The sequence below is a fragment of the Engystomops pustulosus genome, chromosome 10 (genome assembly GCF_040894005.1).
Source record: "Engystomops pustulosus chromosome 10, aEngPut4.maternal, whole genome shotgun sequence".
Classification (NCBI taxonomy): Eukaryota; Metazoa; Chordata; class Amphibia; order Anura; family Leptodactylidae; genus Engystomops; species Engystomops pustulosus.
The window spans coordinates 28314504-28336828 of NC_092420.1; the positions used below are offsets into that span (position 1 = coordinate 28314504).

Below are 22325 nucleotides of genomic sequence, written 5' to 3' on the forward strand. Positions count from 1 at the left end.
TAATGACCTATCCATAGATTGGTGGGGTTCTGACACTTGGGACCCATAATCCAGCACCTAGAAAATAAATCCAAAAGTTCCATTTAGTTTTATACCAATGATCATTCCAAGTTGAAGGAGTTTTCCACCCTTAAAGGGGTTGTCCACCATCAGCAAACAATTGATATTGTTTGTGTTTTGAAAAAGTTTTCCAGTATATTTTCTGTATCAATTCCTCATTATGTTCTCAATCTTTGTTTGCTGTCATTCTTTAGGAAGCTTAATGGTTTACTTCCTGTGGATAAAATAAGGTCAATGATCATGTGATGTAACACAGGTGCACGGCTCATTATATCACAGGTAGTAATCAGAGATGTGCACCTGTGTGACATCACGTGACCATGGATCGGTGTTTCTCAATGAGGAATTGATACCGAAAGTATATTGGAAAATTGTATAACTTTTTATGGCATAAACAATATCATTTGCTGAAAGTGGACAACACCTTTTAATCTTAACAGCAGTGTAGATACTGTTTACTTCAACAGCAGCTTGTGTTCAGTTTCTAGCGCCGACTGCTACAGAGAACATAGCTGGACACTCCTTGCGGTGGTAGGAACAGCACATTAGCCCCTACTTAGTAGTTGTGCTTTAATTCAATCTCCTTTAAACTGATGTATTGGTATAAATGCTCTAGTACTTTGCAAGTCCAGGCCATACCAAGCTCCATCAGGTAAATGTGTCTGCATACATAAACAACCACAAACTGGAGCCAAGCTTTTGTTACTGTGTCCAGCTCTGTCCTTTTCCATTTACCCCCTGCAGGTATCTCTGCAGTATATGGTGATGGGGAGATGCAGACTATAATAGAGGGGCTGGGTGTGGGGTGAGGCTGATCTCAGCTCCTTAGTTCTCTATTGTATCTGGACATTAGCATTACTAAATGTTTTACCTTTATCATGTAAAGAGATTTATTTTTGGTTAAGTAAAACATGGCTCCTTCACCCCTGTCTATGGCAACTTGGCTGTATTGAAGTGAAGGGGGGGGGGGGGGGGCTGAGTGGAAGTAACACTCAATCTGTGAACAGGGGTAGTAGTGAAATCCAAGCATGTTGTAATTTTGGGTAAAATTGCTAATAGTAGTAGTACACCATCAGTGAATCCTTATGGTAGATTTCCTTTTAACATAGAGGAGTTGTGATGCCACATGATCCCCACCCCAACAGACAGGTATACTCCGCTCAGCATGTACGCTTCTTATTGACCTATAAGGGTGATGCCACACATGGCGTTTTGATCCCGTTTTTGGTCCCTTTTTGAAGCAGTCCGTTAAAAACCGCATGCGGTAAAAACACATGCGGTTTTTAAAAACCTCAGTTTTTTACCATTTTTAGTCAAGATAATTGGTAAAACCTGTCAAAAACGGATGCGTTTTCAAAAAATATGTTTTTAAAAAACCAGATGTGTATTTTAACGCATGCGTTTTTTAATGGACTGCTTAAAAACGGACCAAAAAACGGGTTCAAAACGCCATGTGTGGCATCACCGTAAGACTACACTGCTGCTCATCTCACTGTGAATAAAATAATAAGGGATATTAAAATCAACCTATAAGGCTCTCATTGACTCTCATCTTATGTGTACAATCATCGTGGAAGAGATAAACGTTTGACATTTTAATGTGATAACTTGATAATGACATACACAAACCTTGTTCTTTCCCATAAAGCAAGTGATTTCTCCATCATTACAGTCAACAAATTGGGAAATGATCTCCCTAGGAAGGTACATTCCCATTTGTGTAAGTTCACCTAGTTGTTATAGCTTGTAATAGCAAAGATTTGTCCATTGTTACATACTGGAGTTGGAGCTTGATTGCATTTGTGTCCCTTCCTGTTCTTGTTTTACATGTTGATCCTGAACCTGATGGAATATTATATATGTTCAAAATATATAATTACACCATTGCCTAACTGGGCAGGATCGAGCAGATACTGGGATTGTCTTGGCTAATGTGATATATAGGATCAGCTTCCTCCTCCTCATAGCTTGGGGCTACTTGGACTGGCAGCTGATCAAACTAAAAAAATAAATTATGTCCACTGGTGTATATCATCCTGGAAGTGTACGGTGGATGATCTATCCAGGGACTGCTCGTACACAGGATTAGGGTTCACACTGCTGCATGGAATCCAATACTTTTAAACGTAACGTGCGACCGATCCGTCCAAAATTACAGCGTGTCCAAGTCACAACTGTTTTTCATGTATTCCTCCTAGACATTTGTTTATGTGAATCCAAACCAGACTGATCTAAATTGGCAATGAAAAACAGAAAAAAGAGTCCACTTTTCATAGCATTGATTTGTCCTGTTTGCTGCTAGACGTCCCTTTCACTGGCTTCTTATTTCAGTGTCAGGACTCCCAGACGTCTGTTGGTTTAGGGTGTTTTTTTGTTTGTTTTTACTTTTTACCCTTTTTTTTTTTTGCACTCTGTAAGCGAATAACAGTACTTGGTAACTTGGTAAGTGCTTTTTAATGGTCTCCACCCCCTGAGCCATGATGGTAATTTGGAAGAGGGTTTCTAAAATAGTGCTGATGTTTAGGACAGTCCACCAATATGAGATTAGTGATGGTTTAATTCTTGTACTCTAGCTATTAAGCTTTATAAAGGTGCCCCTGTTACCGGCATAATGTATGGTGAGACAAACGCAAATATAAGTGGTGGTGCTAGGAGCAGGTGGCTGGAATAGAGTGGTGTCCAGTAGGGGGGGGTTGTAATTTTTTTTTTTTTTTTTTTTTTAGTTTTATTTGGATAAAAATAAAAACTTTTAAGTTGAGGACCCACAAGTCAGGATAGATGACAGCTATGAACGGAAATGTTCTGCAGCTTGTTGTATATAGGTATATATGTCTGTGTGAGTATATAATATGTACATGGAGTTATTGCCATTATACTGTGTTATGAGACCTCTCCTCGCGTTCCTGTGTGTGTATTACATACATGTGCTTCTTCCATGCTGCCATGACCCGGGACGTTATGAAACATCTCATATATATGTATATATAGATATTTTATATTTTTATTTATTGCCGGACCAGGGCATATATATATGTGTATATATAATATCTCCTCTATATCTATCCATCTATCGAGGTCTCCTCCAGCTCCTGTGTATAGGATTTGTCTATAGATTTCCTCCCATGATGCTCCGGGCTGTGGTGTAGTCTCCTCCAGTACTTGTGTATATATATGTATGTATAGATTTCCTCCCATGATGCCCCGGGCTGTGGTGTAGTCTCCTCCAGTACTTGTGTACATGTATATATGTATAGATTTCCTCCCATGATGCCCCGGGCTGTGGTGTAGTCTCCTCCAGTACTTGTGTACATGTATATATGTATAGATTTCCTCCCATGATGCCCCGGGCTGTGGTGTAGTCTCCTCCAGCTGCCGCTGACTGTTGTTGTCTGTGGCGGAAGTGTCGCCTGTCCTAGTATAAGGGGCCGGTTCTGGGCGGGACCTCAATTCGCTCCCGGATTGGTTGTGTGTTCATAAGCGGGCGGCATCTGATTGGCTCTGGCTGCCCGCACAGCTGAGATATATCCCGGGGGTCGGTTACACATCGGCAGTACACAGACCACCGATCCCGCCGGATCTCCCCCCTCCCCAGGAGCGACAGCGAGCCAGAGCCGTATCCATAACCCCAGAGCTGAGCTGCCGGGACACGGAGCGCTGTGCAGCCTGAGGTCAGGGGGTCCTCGCCAGGATGAAGGGGCTATGGCCGCTGTGTCGGGGGCTCCGGCTGCTGAATACACGTGGAAACCTCGGGAGGCAGCACCGGGCCGGGGTGTGCATGGCCACCGACGAACAGCAGGTAACTAGATCGCTCCATTCAGCCGATAACTGACCGATATGTAACTCAGGTGTATGGGGAGGGGGAGGGCGCTGGCTTCCGCATACCCCATACACACCTAGTCTATGGAGACGTCAGTACCGCATGCGACTTTACTGTCTAAAGTACCGTCACCATGTTATAGAGTCTAATATGCTAACCAGTATTGTATAGTGTCTCACCCCTGGGACCCCCACCCATCATAACATCTGGGGTCACAGATCTCCCCTTTAACTATCTGTGTGCCAATTATCCAGACTGCTACCTTTTCTGTAATCTCTGCTATCTGCAGTAAGATGGAGATCTGTTATTGGGGTCTTATGCTGCCCCATAACACATAGATGGGGTCACAGATGCTTTTTACGTGACCTTGTCCTGATCCTCTCAGTGCCCGGTCATCCATGTGATGGACATCATTGACTGTAAGGGGCTCTGACATCCTACTATGCAGTTTGATAACCTATACACCAGGTCTCTATTGGATCCCATTATTTTGCTCTTCTATATTTTCTTGTCTTTTTTTTTTTCTTTTTTGCTCCTTATTTCTGTTACTGCTCCTGTGTGTGTGAGTGTAGTTTTAGCCTAAAATAGCCATTAGCCGTGTGTTTTAGTGAATATTCTCCTCCATATACACATGCACACCTGGCTCAGCCAGACACAACATCTTTTCTAATCCTTGAGCTACTGTCAGACCGTCCTGTCTCCTCTGGCAGAGACTTATCTTTACGGAAACAAAAGGATCAGATGGTTAAAAACTAACTAATAAATCCTTATCTCTGTCGGTGTTGGGGGACCCCATGTACAATAAGATGGTCTGCATAGATCTAATGTGTGTGTCTGAGCATCTCAGTGATCTATGATGGGAGTCCCTGCTTCCCTGCTGTGATCATGATTACATATCACTAAGATGTTGACAGTCCCTGTCCTCTGGACACAGCATCGTCCATGATAATGTGAATCTGTCCTGCACATATCTTATTTCTGGTAATTTAAAGGAAATGATGTATGTTTTATGCTTTGTCCTTTTATGTTAAAAATAACTGAACCCATAGGGGAAAGACTAAGCAATGATTTAGTTGCCAACACAGAGGCTTTCCACCTTTTAACATGATAATGACCTATTTGCGGCAAGGTCATCAGCATCAGATGGGTGGGGGGCAGACACTCAGACCCCCGCTGTGCCTTCATCACAGAGGCTGGAGCCAGGGGCACAGTTCTGTTATGTGTGTAGTGAATATTTAGGATATGTTGCGTTTGTCTATGACCTAATTTATAGTGTAACCGTTGTAGTCGATGATGCTAGACGATCCTATAGGCAATAGGGATACTTGGGGTCATATTTTCCATCTCCTAGTAAGCAACGGCTGAGGCTGTATCCTGGTCAGACATCTCTTCACTCCCACCGTACTGCGCTTATGTAATCCCAGTAACGTGACATCAGCAACATCAACCTGTCACAGTCACTCACCATCTTATTCCTCTTTCTGGTAGGTCACATTGCATTAGTGTTTAGTTGGTAGAAAAGATTTTCTAGCAAGTTGAATCCATTTTTTTTTTATTTAAAATTATTTAAAAACTATATACCGGGCTGTATCATAATGGAGACCAGACACGGTCCAGTGTCAATATATAGCAAGTAAATAGATAAGGAGCATGCAGTGTATGTAATTGTATGTAAATCTGTGTGGCAGGGTCATCAATGAACTGGAAACCATCCCCCACCAGCCAGGGAGTGATTCACAGGCTTCTCTGTATACATGTATCCTCTGTAGGTAATTGGTGGGGGCAGGGTACTGCTTTTTTTGTTACAGAAATGGTGTTAGTTGCAAATGTGAATCTATCTGGGTGAAAATACAACACAAGCAGCATGCTGCATGTTATAGAGCAGGAGAATCTTAGCACATATATAGGTAATGGGCAAAACTACAAATACTGTTTAAGCCAAGGCCCCTAATTTTACCTAAAAAATGATGGGAAACCTATTGACTCGAGTATAAACCTAGGATGGGAAAAGCATTGGTCACATCCTCCCCCAGATTATAGTTAGCTAGTGCCCTGCCCCCCCCCCCCCCCAGTATATAGCCAACCAGCCCCTTAGTATATAGCCAGTCAGTCCCATAATATATAGCTGGCTAGGCCACTAGTATATAGTCAGCCACTTGCCCCCTAGTATATAGCCAGCCAGCCCCCTGTATATAGTCGGCCTCTTGCCCCCTAGTATATAGCTAGCCATACCCCTGCCCAGCACAGAAAAATAATAAACTCTGTACTCACCTTTCCAATGCCAATCCCCGGTCGCAGGTCCACTACTTGATCCAGTCTGCCGACAGGTCTGTGTGCGCATGCGGATGTCATAGCCTATGTGCCGCTAGTGGGCAGGGATCAGGTAGTGGACCTTCTGGGGTGCGTTGGAAAAGTGAGTACAGAATTAATTTTATTTATATACCCGAGTATATACTGTAACTTATGATTCCTTCAATAAAATCTCCATATATCCACAGTAACTCGTCAGGTATGTTCATAAGGATAATGAAATAGTCAAACTATTATGCACCCTAAGGCACAAATCGCCCGTCATATACAACCTGATCAGACATTTATCAAATGGAAGGGACTATTGTTGTGGGATAACCCCTATAAGGTCTATACTGTTACCTTAACTTTCTATGTATATCAGGGTTCTTTACTTTCCTCTCATTATCCGGGGATTTTCCTAATTAGCCATTAGATCTTCCTGTGTAATTGGATTGAGTCATCTTATTGTCCTGATGATCTTTCCTGTAGAGATTAGGAGATCACAGCAGATAGGGGATGGCTTAATTGTTGGGAAAAAAAAACTCTGGTAACAAGATCTGAGAATTTACAGATAAAAATAAGCTACATAGGCTGAGGGTGGCCATACACAAACGCTTAATTGGTGTGGTCTATGGGGAGACCCCTTTACCTACCTAACCCCGGGATAGGGAATGCATGTGTGATTCTCTGGGGAAGAAAAGGGAAATGCAAGTCCACTAAGGTGCTCCTTCAAAGGGGTGTCCCAAGTTTTTTGTGGATAAGGGATAACAAGCTGAATGGGGAGGGTTTAATTGTTGGGATCCCCACTGATCAAGAAAATGTGTCCCCCAGCGATCTGAATAACGTGTGTACCATCGCTGCATCCTGACGCTTCATTCAATTGTTTGGGAGTGTTGGAAATGACTCTTTCATAGAAAGTGAATGGGAATGCTGGAGATACCCGGAGTCCCCCATTCCCTGTCCCAGTCAGCAGTTGGACACCCACAGATCTACTTGTTATCCTTAAAGGACATCTACCACCAGGATGAAGGATTGTAAACCAAGCACACCATATAGTGTTGCGAGCCCCTCTGGCAGGATCTGCTCCTCTTTAAGCTTCATGTGCCCTTGTTTTCAAAAACCAGTAAAGGCTTTAAAACATGCAAACAAGCCTCAGGGGCTCTGGCTCTATTGACATATATGGAACCTAGAGCCCCTCAGAATCATTTGCATAATTTAAAAAGCCTGTGGCACACACCAGTTTGTCAGTGTGCTTGGTTTATAATCCTTCATCCTGGTGGTGGATGTCCTTTAATCCACGTGTTCTCAGTGGAGCATGTGTACCATTACCCCATTCTCACGGGGACCTTTGGGTGGATAACCTATGGTGACTGTTCCCTTCAGATGTAGCAGATATAAGGGTCTTCCTGACTATTTTGATCCCAGGGAGTAAAATTATTGATAGAAATTTCTGAAAGAGGATTTCTCCCGACTTGTCCAGGACACCTGCACGCTCGGCTGAGCAGAGTGTGCATGTCTATGGGGGAGTTGTCATTTGAAGAAGCTATTTTATCAGGTGGATGTCCAGATTGCTGATAGTCTGTGCCCATAGGAGTGGTGTTCCTTATTCTTATGGTTACACACATGCATCGCCTTCAGCCGTATCTTCCCAGGAAACCGGCAATTTATAGACCTGACAGGAACACGACTCGTTTCCCATCTATTTATATCCTCCGTCTCTATATATACACTGGGAGCCCGTGACCTCGTCACATTACATGACCTTTGCCCCGGCCCTGGCCTGTAATGCTGAGCATGAAGGATATGTGTGACATTGGAGCCACACGCCTGTTTCTAGCACCCACAGACCTTCCTTGTTCATCTGAGGTAATGGCTGCCATTGTTGTGACAAGTCGACTCCACCAGTTTCCTATTAGACGTCTCATGTTTCTTTCCATAGAACAAAAGTATATTGTGTGTGTGTGTTTACCGGGGTCTAAAGGTTTGTAGGTGTAAAGAATAGCCTGGAATGTCTGGTTTCATTTAAGGGATTGGCCAAAATCGAGGGGGGGAGAATGTTGTTATTCTTTTTTACCTTAAAGGTGTTTGCCATATTTTACCCCACTAATCTACCAGCCCCCTCAAGTAGGGTATCAAATGTCCATTTCAGAATTCCCTCTTTTATGTGACATTTCCGCTGTTTACATATAAAAAAAAAAAAACCCTCCAAAGTCATGGGAAAATGAGCAGAAAAGAGTCATATTTTGCTTGACATGAGTCAAGTTTAGAGGCTGCATTTGAAGTGTCACTTCAAATCTTTGGTTCTATGGCACCAGGAAAGATGTTTGGTGGTAATGTTATAGACAAGAATCTCTTCTTTCAAATTGCAACAGGATTGTGGTTCTGTAAAGCAACGCAACGAGAGATAAGGACAGTATCTGTTTGATGGACTGGCCACAGTGTCTTGGACAAGACTCTGGGCATCGTGGTGATATACTAGGAGTCCCTTCTTCCCTACTGTAATCATGGTACTATGGCACTACTGTTTGGTGGGGAATAAGGGACTCCTTGCATCCTATATCCCGTTTTTCATGAACCAACCAGTGTCATGTGCTGGTGGCCTTAGACTTATGTTCTTAACCTGTACCATATTCATGCAGGTTGGCACATGTCACAGGAGTTTAAAAGGGGTTTTCTGGAGCCAGGTCATCAATATCACATTAGTGAGGGTCTTGCAACTAGCGCCCCATAATTCATGGGGGAAGGGGGGGGGGGTAAAGCCTCCCACTGATAACATATTGATGCCTGATCCTATGGATTGATTATCAATCTTCTAATCCCAGAATATCCATATCTTGGCGGAGGAAGGGTGGGACGCTGAGCCTGGAGACGTTACGCTGTAGGCTTTGGGTCAGAGCGGATGAGTCTGGTTTATCTCAGTAATTATATTGGGAGAGGCCGATCCTATCAGATGCTATAATTACAATGTGTACATGTTTGTTACCAGGGTATCTCTGTTATTATATGATTATGTTCGTGTCTAGTATATATTGGTGGAAATTACATAGTATTACTAGATTGCTCCAAGTACAAGGTATCAGTATACTGAAACATTATGTTCCTGGGATGTTACACTGGGCACTGACCATAGGAACTCCCTGGTATAGATCCCCAGGAAGGTTCTGGGAAATGTAACGGGACTGACACATCTGCAGACAAGTGACGGATGGACGGTCATTGATCTGAACTGTAAAACTCCCATTTAGTCAGCTCCATTGACCTGTGACTGCTGGCCGGATCCTTCCGCATCAGAGAACAGGAGGAGTGGGAGAGGGGAGAGCTAATAATAACCGGCATGGGGGTATAAGATGGAGAAGAATTCTCATTGAGAGCGTCATAAACAACTAAGATGAAATCCTTTTGTATTGATGAGGTTCATGAGTCACATTGCAGATATGGAACATATAGAGCATCATGTCTATACCCTAATGTGCGCTTTGTGTACAAAAATATTGGGACATTTAATACTGTAAAATAATACACTTTCTGTATAAATTCCTCATGGCTGTCTAGATCTCTGCTTGCTGTTATTCAACATGAAGCTTCATTGTTTACTCCTTGTGGATATAAGCTGCTCCCTGGTCATGTGATGCCACACAGGTGCACGGCTCGATATATCACAGAAAGTGATGAGAGCTTTGTACAGCCGTGCACCTGTGTAACATCACATGCCCAGGGATATAACTAACTGTTCACCTGTAATATCACATGACCAGGGATATAACGAGACCTGCACCTGTGTGACATCACATGACCAGGGATATAACGAGGCCTGCACCTGCTTGATAGCACATGACAAGGGATATAACGAGCCGTGCACCTGTGTGATAGCATATGGCCAGGGATATAACGAGCCATGCACCTGTGTGATAGCACATGACCAGGGATATAATGAGACATGCACCTGTGTGATAGCACATGACCAGGGATATAATGAGACATGCACCTGTGTGATAGCACATGGCCAGGGATATAATGAGACATGCACCTGTGTGATAGCACATGACCAGGGATATAACAAGCCCTGCACCTGTGTGATAGCACATGACCATGGATTGGCTTTTACCCACAGGGAGTAAATAATACAGCAACAAAACAGCAAGCAGAGACCTAGAAACAGGGAGGAATTGATAAAGAAAATTGAATAACTTTAATGTATAACAATTGCTCATTTGCTAAAAGTAGACGACCCTTTTAAATATGGAGTTATGTCATTATTTTCTCAGGCAGGAAATAATTTTTGTGTCCTGAAGGCAGAACTTGGCTGCAGCATGTGAGGGGTTAGATTAGCAGCAGCAAAGCTGGCATGTAATACTAAGTTGTTCTGCCGCAGCCTTCACTTATGGCATCTACATGTCGCCCCCTTCAGTGCACAATGTACCGATTGTCCTTTTCTTTTCAGTCGGGCTTCCAGCCATCTTTCGGACTTCTCTTTGACATTGATGGAGTCCTCGTCCGTGGAAAGACCCCAATCCCTGCTGCAAGAAAAGCCTTTCAGAAGTTGGTGAACAGCCAAGGCCAGTTCCTGGTGCCAGTCGTTTTTGTTACGAATGCTGGAAACTGCCTCCGTCAGACCAAAGCCAATCAGCTGTCGGACATCCTCGGCGTGCCGGTAAGTGGACAGGATTCGGTATCTTATTGTACATCAATGTATGTGATGAGGACCGCAAATACACAAGCAAGTTTGTTCCAACAAACTAAGGCCTCGTGCACACTACCTTATGGGTGAACCTGATCTCGCTGCCCTATAGACGTCTATGGCACCAGGTCACGGTTTGGTCAGCACACGCTGTCTCACCGCAACACGACTGAGCTGAAAATATAGGATATGTCCTATACTTTGCCGTATCATGGGGCCAGCTGCTCGCTCAATAGATAGGAGAAGATGTGAGGAGCACTTACCCCTCCTGCCTCCTGCATGCTTGAGCAGAACTCAAGGTAGAACTTCTAAATGAAACCCAACACACACAGACCATTTAAGTTAGAGAGCGGTGACTGGGGTCGGACTGCGATTACCAGGCTGTACACTGGCTGGATTTCATGGGTCCGAGCTCAGCGCAGAGAGCGGGACTCCAAGCATCATAATGATATATAATACAAAGAGTCCCTGCTTCCCTGCACAATGGCAGCACCGAACTATAATCATATGGTTGCATAAATCCCTGCGATGCATCATCTGCACTGTGGTTGGTTCTTGAAATCCAGTCGGCGCACTGCCCAGGATTCACGAGACGCAACATGGTCATGTGGCTCGGCCTAAATCTCACATACACGTGGAGCAAGTTTATAGGAACAAACTTTCTTGTCCTAACTGTGCATTCAGACACCCGTTATGGGGGGCTGTGGTCTGGTCCTATTTATGACCTGATCCCGGCACACGTAGACTTCCATGGCTCCCGGTGACGGTGCGGTGAGCACTCGTTGTATCACTGCACCATCACCGAGTCGGGTGGCCGCGCCACAAAATATGGGACTTGCCCCATATTTTAGCAGATTTGCAGCCACTCGTCTACCTATAGAGGGTGGAGGGGTAAAGAGTGCTCACCCCTCCCACAGCTTCCTCCCGCACCCTGAGCTCACCCGGGATCTGGTCCGGACAAGCACACGGCCGCCTAATATGAAGCTCAGACCTGCGCCGCTATATAACCTACAACCCATATGGTGTCCATGCTCATGCCTATTTTCTCCCATTCCACAGATTTCCCAGGATCAGGTGATGATGTCACACAGTCCCCTGCGCATCTTCAGACAGTATCACAATAAGTGCGTCTTGGTATCTGGACAAGGACCGGTTCTGGATATCGCTAAATAGTATCCTTTTCCTATTGAGTCTCTACAACATATGAGAAATTGGTTATTTACAAGAGGGCTATGGGCAGATATTTACTTGGAGAAATTTGGGAGACTATTGTGGATTTTCTTGTGCGTCTTTACAACCTAATTTAGTTAACGTCACAAATTGACCTCCTTTAAGGGATGAAGGGGGTTGTCATCTGTTGACCCATGGATCAGCATTAGGGTGTAAAATGTAGATTACTGGGGATTGAGAACATTCGTTGTAGATTTCTTGGGAAAAATTGTGCTTTCCATATCTTAAGCTTTTTGTCTAGTAAATATTTACACAGCCTAGTAAATTCCAGCTGTAATTGTCTTGAGGCGAAGTCAAACGATTTCCGTGGTATAATAGGTCAAGGTTCAAGACTTTGTAAACCGACCCTTGTAAAGTGCTGCTTCCAAAGGGGAAGTGTACAAGTAGTTATGGCCATAAAGCCCTGTAGATTGTGTTGGGTATTGGCCCTGGGGATCAGTGTAACCATACCTTTGTGTGCGTTATTAGCAGCAGGACTGTGGGGAATAATGTATTGATATTGCAGGATTGTAGCTGGACTTGGAGCACTGGGAGGTGACCTAACACTACTGTGTTCTTGGATCAATGCATTCAAACTGCCCCCCAGCTCCTTTTCTCAAGATTGTGGTGGGGGCTGTCCTGTGCTCACTGAAGAGATCTCACTCAGGATTGCAGCAAGTCCAGCTACAATCATGGAATATAAGTGCCTTTTTCACAGTCCTGCTCCTACTAACAGGAGCGACCAGCTACTATTTTCTTTGTCAGTGCTGACTGCAGAAAATATAGAGCTGCGGCATCTGTCCAGCGCATGCCGAGTGCTCACTGCTTCTCCATTCAGATGCAAATGTGAGCTCAATGAAGAGATATTTTCCCTGTGAGCATTTCATCAACCACCGTGATCTTCCAGGAAATCGCTACTCCAAGGGAATGAATAGCTTCCTAATAACTTCTCATTATTTTTAGCAACATACTGTCAGTCAGTAGAGTCTGCCAGCAAAAAAAAAAAAACATGACGAGGCAAGTATTTAGGCCGTTCCCTGCTGTTTGGGAGACAAAATATTTCCCTTCTAGGAAAAATTCTGAAATATTCAATTCTTGGGTATCTGGATTGTTCAGTGCCCTGGAAATGATTACTTTGTCTTATCTCGCCAAATGGAGAAGTTACAAAGGAAAAAAAATAATTCTAGGGAAAAACAGAGAAACGGTTCCAAAATTGGTGAAAGAGAGTTTTTAATGGGTGCTCTGCTTATTGATAGGTGGTCAGTTTAAGAGCAGCGGGGGTCCGATGGTTGCTCCCTCCATTGAACTGCTGCCCTGTACAATCACTTTAATGTTGTATTCGCATATATATTTTCCTTAACCGATGGCTCAGTTTAGGGTTTTCGAATCCTATTACAATAGACTCTGTGCGAGAGTCTTACCCTTTTTTGGATATGGTGGACCATACCCGAAGACCTAGGATTCTGGTAAGTGTTTTGTGTGTGTTTATATGTGTCTATATTATATTTTACTATTAAATATGTCATTTTACATAGGATATATTAAAGGGAACCTGTCACCAGGGACCTCATTTTCACTAAAGACAGGTTACAGAAGCCCATTACACCTGCATTGCACATATGTCTTTCTGCTTTCTCCAAGCATTTGCATAACAATATTATTGTGTGTTTTAACTTACCTTGCACCCTGACAGAATCCTCTGTGTAGTCCCAGGGGTTGGGCTTTGGTTTGGATGCATTTAAAAAATGCGACTTGTCTGTGCTGCTCACTCCTCAGCTCTCAGTCCCCGCCTTTTTGCTGCTGTATAGCTTCTCCCTCCCCCACTGATGTCAGCTCACCAGGCTGTGACTTCTGTTCCTGTGAACGGGCACAAAGTGGGGGCTTGGAGATGAAGAATGTGCAGCACAGACACTTCACGTGTTGTTTTTTGAAATACATGCAAACCAAAGCCCAACCCCTGGGACTACACAGATGATTCTGTCAGGATGCAAGGTATGTTACAACACACAATTATATTGTAATGCAAATTCTTAGAGAAGACAGAAAGGCAGATTTGCACAGCAGTTTTGATGAGCTTTGTAAACCTGCCTTTGGTGAAAATGAGGTCCCAGGTGACAGGTTCCCTTTAATTGTGGGTGGTAACAACGGAATCCTACCTGCTGTCTGACGTCTGTGCATACACCATAGAGATGTTAGGACTGGACATCCCTGTGTGTATACATATTGTTGTGTTTTACGCGTCGCTGTGACCTACTGCCGGTACCAGCTGGAGCGTCCTCGTCAGACATCACTCCGTCCTCTCGCTGTGTGATCTTTACTTTAGTCATAAAACCAGTTAAGTTTAACTTCTATAAAAGTTTATTAACCTGTAACCAGTACGGGAGAAGTTTACGATAAAATTCAATTTTGTTTTGTCATTGACAGCCGTCTGCAGCCGTGGATCTCCCCAAAATAGAAGGTACGTTTATATCTGCTGACGTATAAATGTAAAAGATACACAGGTCAAGATGACATATACAACATTGGGTCGTTGGCCAATCCCCAGAAATGTAAAGGTTTTGGAGAGCTAGGCAGACTGACCAGAAATGTGACAAGTGGCGGACACCCAAAAAGAAACGCAGCCCCCCCCCTTTATTCACCTCCTTTAAAGTGTAAACATGTTATGCCACCATTTAATGTATTTTTTTAATGAATAGTGCAAGTAATAGTAGCAAACTCTGTAATATATATATATTTTTTAAAGGAAAATCCTTAGTTGACCTATTTATTTTCTTCCTGCACTTAGTAGAATATATAAATCTGCTTTCCCTCCCAAACTTATACTGACAGCTGATAAATAAAGAGAAACTGATGAAGCTTCCCATGACTGAACTCCTTACAGTCAATCACTTGGTAGACTTACAGAGCTATCAAATAAAGTATCTAGGTCTATAAGGTGTTAAGCTTTAGCAGCCTCTCCACATCAGTCTGCTCTGTAAGGAATTTGTAAAACCTTTCAAAAGGACTTGGTCACTTTTTGTAATAAAGTTTACTGATTTCTGAATTAAAAAGAAATAAAGGAGTCAACAGGAACAGTGAATTATTGAGGCCGTATTCACTCGACCGTAGGGGGGGAGGGGGGCGTTTATACGGCTGCCGTATATATGTCCCCCATAGGCTGGCAATGGCTGCACGGCGCAGGACGGTGCGGCACACATGTTTAGTTCAGTGATTTTGGTCTGGTAAATGCACAGGGAGCAAGTTTGTCAGAACTCACTCATGGGCAACAGGCCTAAAAACACCATCAGGTGATACTGAAACCCATTATAGTTAGGTTTAGTATTCCGAAGTTAAAGGAACACCCGAGTCAAAGCTTATTCATTGAGTAATGCAGGGCCTAAAGGGAGGAGCAGGGTTCATCAGCTTTTACTGGAGTGTTCCTTTAAATGAAATCTACCACCAGGATGAAGGATTGTAAACCCAGCACAGTGAGATACTGGTGTTTGCCCCCTCTTGCAAGATCTGCTCTGATTTTAGCTTCTTTTGCCCTTGTTTAAAAAATAAAAATGCTTTCGAAATTATGCAAATGAGCCTGAGGGGGTCCGGACTCCAAAGGGGTTGATGAAGCCTGGAGCCCCTCAGGCTAATTTGCATAACGTTCAAAGCCTTTTTATTTCTTAAAAACCAGGACCTTAAAATCTAAAATAAGGGCGAGAGGACACACACACCAGTATGTCAGTATGTTTGGTTTACACTCCTTCATCCTGGTGGTAGATGCCCTTTAAGGGGCTTCCACCAATTTTGTGATCTGGTTTTGTGGATATCCGTCCATTCAGCACAGAGAGCAGTGGTAAAGTAGGTCACTAATCCTATGGTGTTCTGTCGGTGTCGCCCAAATGCTTCTCACTGTGATGTGTAAAACCTGATAAACCATTAATAATGGATGAGCACTGAGCTTATTGTAATAAAGTGACTTGTACTTTCAGCTGTCATCCTGTTTGGAGAACCCATTAGATGGGAAACCAATCTTCAGATCATTATTGATGTGTTACTGACTGATGGTCGCCCCGCGAATCCTCATCGATCTGCCAACTATCCACACATCCCTCTACTGGCCTGTAACATGGATCTGATGTGGATGGCTGAGGCCCGCTCCCCCAGGTAAGAGTTTGCTAATTTTTTTTTTTTTTTTTTAAAGTCATGTGAAAATGAGCAGAGAAGAGTCAAATTTGCCAGATAAGTGAAGTTCAGAAGATGCAGGGGAAGTTCCATAGTACCTAAAAATGCTTTTGGTGTCATATTCAAGATAAGAATCGTCTCTTCCAAATTCAGTGGTTTTGTGAGCTACAGAACCAGAGTTGCAGACAGTTTTAAAAAAAGCTAGAAGTTAGATATTTTTCCGAGGCTCACATTTCCAACTGTATTTCTGGGTCTGTAGATAATAGAACCACAAGCCCCAACCATGTAGCTAGGTAATATAGAACTGCAGATGGTGGCATCTGAAGTGACACCCTACCCTGCAGGCTCTAAACTTGACTCATCTCAGGTAATACAAGACTCCTCTCTACATTTCTCTGACAATGGAGAGGATTCTTTACATTTTTTTTTAGGTCTACGGGTGGGATTTCACATTAAAGAGGGAATTCTAGAATGTCATACCCATACCTGTTAGTTTCATGGGGTACAATACAGAGAGGTGTCTGTATGTCCCTGCTCCATTCACATGGCACGGTGGCTCAGTGGTTAGCACTGGGTTCAAGTCCCACCCAGGTCAACATCTGCAAAGAGTTTGTATGTTCGCTCCGTGTTTGTGTAGGTTTCCTCCCGGTCCTCCAGTTTCCTCCCACACTCCGAAACATACTGTCACGTTGTTTAGATCATGAGTCCCATGGGGACAGAGACCAATTTGACATGCGCTGTGCGCTATATAAATAAAGACTTCTTATGACCCATCTGTTCTCATCTTCAGGTCCATATCCACTATTCTGTGCATAGCGGTTAATTGCCATTTCTGGGAAAACCCCTTTAAGCATATAATAAAAATAAATGACCATATATAATTATAAATTCAGCTTCTCTTCTGCCTCCCACCATTTGATGCTGATGATATTCGTGTTTATTGCAGGTTCGGCCACGGCATCTTCATGGTTTGCTTAGAGAACATCTATAAGAAGATTACAGGAAAGGAGCTGAAATACGAGGCTTTGATGGGGAAACCCAGTGAGGTGACTTATCAGTATGCGGAATACCTCATCCGGTCCATAGCAGCGGGGATGCAGCTGAATAAACCCGTCAAGACTCTTTATGCTATAGGGTAAGTGACTATATGCTATATGGCTATTCAGTCTAGGTAGTCCACCGGGTCCAACACTGAGCAGTTTTGGATGAATCTGTGGCTGGCACACTGTCATGATGGATAATATTTTTCATGATTATTGAGATGGGTAAATTTAATGAGAAATTCAATTCCGCACTCATCAGAAATCCCTTGTGATCCATGGTCCTAAAGTTCTGAGAGGTTGTGAAAAAAAGTCACCGATCTCTTAGAGCAGCCACCAACTTCCTGGAGGCTCTCAACATGACTCTGAGCTACTTTTTGAGAAAATCCCGGTTTTGGCCGAAATTTTGCCACATTAGACTATGTGCTATGCTGCAAAGGTCTCCAGGTCATCAGAGCCCCATTTCTCTTCTGAAGGCCATGCTCTTGGGTCCCCTGAGGCTCTGTGGCGAGACAGAGAGATTGTGAAAGCCATGACAAACCACTGGACTCATTGTCAGCGTGACTTTGCATCTTAGCAGAGATTTTGGTGTGGTTTGGAAGAAGGGCCAGCAGCTCCAGAAGGTTCGGCATGGCTTCCACGTCCTCCCAGTTCGGACCGATTCAGTATTGAATCTAATTTGTGAGAAATTTGTGAATAACTTGCGCTTTCCCTGATTTGTATTCCCGTAGAGACAACCTAATGACTGACATCTATGGTGCTAACCTCTACAACCGCTACCTTCAGAATAGGAACTCTGTAAAAGGCTCCACGGCATTGGTACAAGCGAGCTCTGGAGCCCGAGTCACCACAGTGTCTCAGGAGGACGACTCTCCCTGGGAAAGTGAGCTCTCCTTCCCCGGCGCTACTCAGTGCAAGTCAGTCCTAGTCTGCACCGGGATCTACAACCCTCACGCCGAAGTGCCTGCCGACCCCTCACAGTCCGTTACTGAAACAGTATTTCACGGTCATCGGGATTTCAGGATCGATCCCGCCCTGGTAGAACCGGGTCACATTGTCCCGGATGTTGATGCTGCTGTTGACCTGATCTTCCAACTAGAAACCTTTGTGCCAAAAACCGACAATAGGACTTAATGGAGAATTCTATATAGATCTATATATAAATTCTATGGTATCAGGATATAGCCCATTTTAACCTCAGACCTTCCTGACGTTTGTTATTTTGCTGCACTTTACCTTCATCTCTGTCCTTTTACATCTTTTACCCTTTTATTATATAGACATGTTTTAAGATTTCTTAGACTATTTATACTGTTTGCTCCGAGACTATGGAGTAAGCTACCAGAACACGGCTTCTGGGTATGATAGAAATAAGTTGAGCCTCTCTTCACATTTGTGTAACATATTATTAGTGGTTTTATTCGGTTATATCATCTATATACCTTGTGACTTAGGGCTGGTTACATGGAAGATATTCACTTGTTCTGCTGCCTGGTATGTGCTGGTTACAGAAGAACGTTTGCTTTATTGGGGTACAAACGACGGATCCGCGGTCCGTGCGTCCACTCACACGCCAAAGTCCTTAGAAAAGACTGCGGCAAACTCGGCTCACATGTGGGGCTGTGGAAACCATATGCTGAAAGTATATGGATAAAACGGTTTGTGTACATTGTCCTCAGTCATTGCGGACACTATAGAGGGCAGATTAGTAACCCTGTCTCTTCCCTGTATCCCCGAATACTAGGAGGACCTTCACTTCCCACATCCATTCTGTCCGCCCTTTTATTCTGCTGCTGAGTGTATTAGGGAAAGTTGACTTCTCTAGTATAATGTAAGCACGTGTATCTAAAATAAAAGGAACAACATTGCATATAGTCTAGTACTGTATATGTATATAGCTCCTATGCTCCCTGCATATAGTCTAGTACTGTATATGTATATAGCTCCTATGCTCCCTGCATATAGTCTAGTACTGTATATGTATATAGCTCCTATGCTCCCTGCATATAGTCTAGTACTGTATATGTATATAGCTCCTATGCTCCCTGCATATAGTCTAGTACTGTATACGTATATAGCTCCTATGCTCCCTGCTTGTAGGCTGCAAACTTTAGTTTGGTCTAATCACATAGTCATGTGTTCCTCCCTTCCATGAGGGTAAGTAAGGAGGCCGAGGAATATTTCCATGGTGGATGTTGCCTAAACTAGCAGTATAATATGCAGATTGTGCTCCGAATCTGCAGCTAACCCCCCCCCCCCCCCCCCCCCATACATTAAAGCGCATCTACCACCAGGATGAAAGACTGTATGCAAATGAGCTTGAGGGACTCCAGGCTCCATTAGCACCTATGGGACCTAGAGCCCCTCAGCCTAATTTGCATACAGTTCTTCATCCTTTAAGCCGGTTTAGTCTGACAAACTATCTCCATGCGCATGTGGGATTTACAGGACCGAACCTAGAGTCACTGAACTGAACTCATCAAATACTTTCACGTTCAGCCTGCTACATCCTGGACATAGAGCTAGTTTGTTGGACCAAATTGCTTGCAGGCAATTGGCTTTGACAGGGTTACATTTCGTAAATGTAATGTGCATCCACGTATATATAATAAATATATATACTGCTGTGGTGAGGTTTGATCCCTAAGCCACAGCTCAGTCCTATTCAAGCGAATGGGACCGAGCTGCAATACCATTTCCAGCCACTGTACTATGTAGAGCAGTGTGCTTGGTCGGAAGCGATCCGACCGCAGGAGGAGTCATAGGAGCTGTATACACACAACCTGTATTATGTGTACTGAAGACTATTTGCAAGTTACTTCATTTTTAGACACAGGTGAGTGTCACATGGACTCAGCATTCCCATTCCTTGTACAAATCTCCCCGGCACATGGGATCCGCATAGTGAGTAGTCGTAGCCGTGTCATACAGCCCTGAGGTTAATTATGCACAAACACACCGGGTGCCTACACAAACTCCAGTCCCGGGGTCACCGGTGTACAAGAAATCGCGCTGCTGGATATCTTTTTACTGTTTTTAGGACCTATAAGAGGCGTCTTTTCCCTAAAGTCTCGGTGCAATATTTTGCTGTTTTTATAGAACATTTCCACTATTTTTAATGGGCATTTTAAAATGATATTAAAACTTGTCATTTTCTACTGTATTACTGAGGAGCGATGGGCGAGGGGCGCCCGCCATGTGACTTGAATAGTTTTTGTTGCCTGCCTTTGTTCTCTGCATGTTGCTGTATACATCATGGATCCTGCAAAAAATTTTTTTTTTTATTTATGAGTCTGTTACAGAATATTTTTTTTCCCTACATACAGTTATAATAAAGTTGTCTCGCATCACAAACTACCGGTAGTGAGTGTTATATTATTTTTTTTTTCTCTTTCTTCCACAATGTGGGTATAGGATTGTCATAGATCCCATATACTACAATGCTATAAAGACGCAGGTAATATGTAATGGCCCAGATTTACTGTTACTGATGTGCAGAGTGCGGCCAATACAATAATATGGCGCACTCAGTTTAACAGGCGTGTAACATAATGTCGAACTTTCCAACATAAACGTGGCACCCTATAGGTCAGTGGTGGCGAACCTATGGCACGGGTGCCAGAGGTGGCACTCGGAGCCCTTTCTGTTGGCACCCAGCACAGAATTTACCAGGTAAGACTCAAGACTTCCTCCTGCTCTCCAAGACGCCAATAGGATTGAAACCTGTGATACAGCTGGGATCAATAGGTTACTGCTCAAATTGTCATGTTGGCACTTTGCAACATAAAAGTGGGTTTTGGTTGTAGTTTGGGCACTCTGTATCTAAAAGGTTCGCCATCACTGCTATAGGTGCACAATATTGTCACAGCGCACACGCTCCATAAATACATGTACTAGCAGTTTGCACATGGACTGTAAATTTTCCAAACTACACAGAATACTGGCGCAGGGACAATAGTAGGTCTGGGCCATTGTGTGCACTTACACTAGTGCTCCATGCACACAACAGTATAGGGGCCAGTGATACGTGACATGTCTTATGTGGTCGCTCAGCTTTCTATAGAGGGGAGGGGTGAGGAGCGCTCGCCTTTCCGCCCGCCGTGTGCTCTAGCACCAAAGCCTCATGAACACAACCGTATTCTTTGCACTTCGCACAACAGCCCCCTATTATGCAGGGCCGCGGTGCGTTTACTATGGCTGCAGTGCAAACTACATAAAGGTCCGATTCTCGCCCCCAATTTGCAATGCAGCCGTTTTATATTCCACAAACATTGGAAACATGGCCTGTTTGGCACCCATCATGCACTCACGTGTTCATGTGCATGACGCCTAACAGTGAATCCGTAAATATGGGCACTTTAAGGCATTTTGGTCCCAGTTTACACACAATATACCATTGATAGGAGTTAAGCAGCGTCATTCTGTAATTCTGCTGTTTGCACATTTTTAAAAGAAAATGTTTTGCGACTTTTAAGGCACCTGTATGGAAGTCAGTTGTACTTTGATTTGTGCCTAAAAACTCTGTCATTTGATCTAAATAGGAGGTGAACAAGGCAAAAATTAAAGAAAACATCTGCACACCGGCAAAACTTAACACCCATTGTCTTCTTCTCTTCCTGATCGCAACACATCCAAAGAGCTTCAATGTAAAAAAAAAATCCAATTCTATACTTACCTCTTCCTGCTCGCACGCACATACTATGGCATCACCTAGCTGCCGCATTGGTAGGATTGAGGTAAGTAAGGTTTTTTTTACATTGAAGCTCTTTGGCCACGTTGCATTACAATTTGGCAACTGACATGATAAATAACACTAGAAAAATGCTGGGATCCAGGAATTAGTAAATCAGAGGACAAAAACACACACAAAAAAAAAAGTCATTCTGTGGATCCTACACCCACAGGCTGAATCATCATTATCCTGTAAATCAGTCTGGATCAGACCTTGGCTCTTCCATAGTGAGTCATCTGCGTCCTCGGACATGTCCTGCAATATGTAAGGGGGGGGGGGCTTTGTGGACAGTACAGAACTTGGTCCCTTCTGGTACTTCAATCTTTTCTGCACTGCAAT

The 22325-nt window shown here is 43.6% G+C and overlaps 1 protein-coding gene across 1 annotated transcript; it reads left to right on the plus strand.

Moving 5' to 3' along the window:
• Positions 1 to 3496: 3496 nt before the first annotated feature.
• On the plus strand, positions 3497 to 20611 carry LOC140103809 (haloacid dehalogenase-like hydrolase domain-containing 5). Its single transcript, XM_072127053.1, has 8 exons — positions 3497 to 3856; positions 10611 to 10820; positions 11907 to 12019; positions 13429 to 13522; positions 14481 to 14514; positions 16022 to 16196; positions 17161 to 17349; positions 17986 to 20611. Exons 1-8 carry the CDS (start codon positions 3749 to 3751, stop codon positions 18386 to 18388), a joined length of 1326 nt encoding a protein of 441 aa, XP_071983154.1. The 5' UTR covers positions 3497 to 3748; the 3' UTR covers positions 18389 to 20611.
• Positions 20612 to 22325: the final 1714 nt, after the last annotated feature.

Bases quoted from the DNA above. Each gene is read 5' to 3' on its own strand.
- LOC140103809 (XM_072127053.1), top strand. From the start codon at position 3,749: ATGAAGGGGCTATGGCCGCTGTGTCGGGGGCTCCGGCTGCTGAATACA. The intron at 16,197-17,160 runs GTAAGAGTTTGC...TGTTTATTGCAG, and splicing joins GCTGAGGCCCGCTCCCCCAG to GTTCGGCCACGGCATCTTCA. The intron at 17,350-17,985 runs GTAAGTGACTAT...GTATTCCCGTAG, and splicing joins AAGACTCTTTATGCTATAGG to AGACAACCTAATGACTGACA.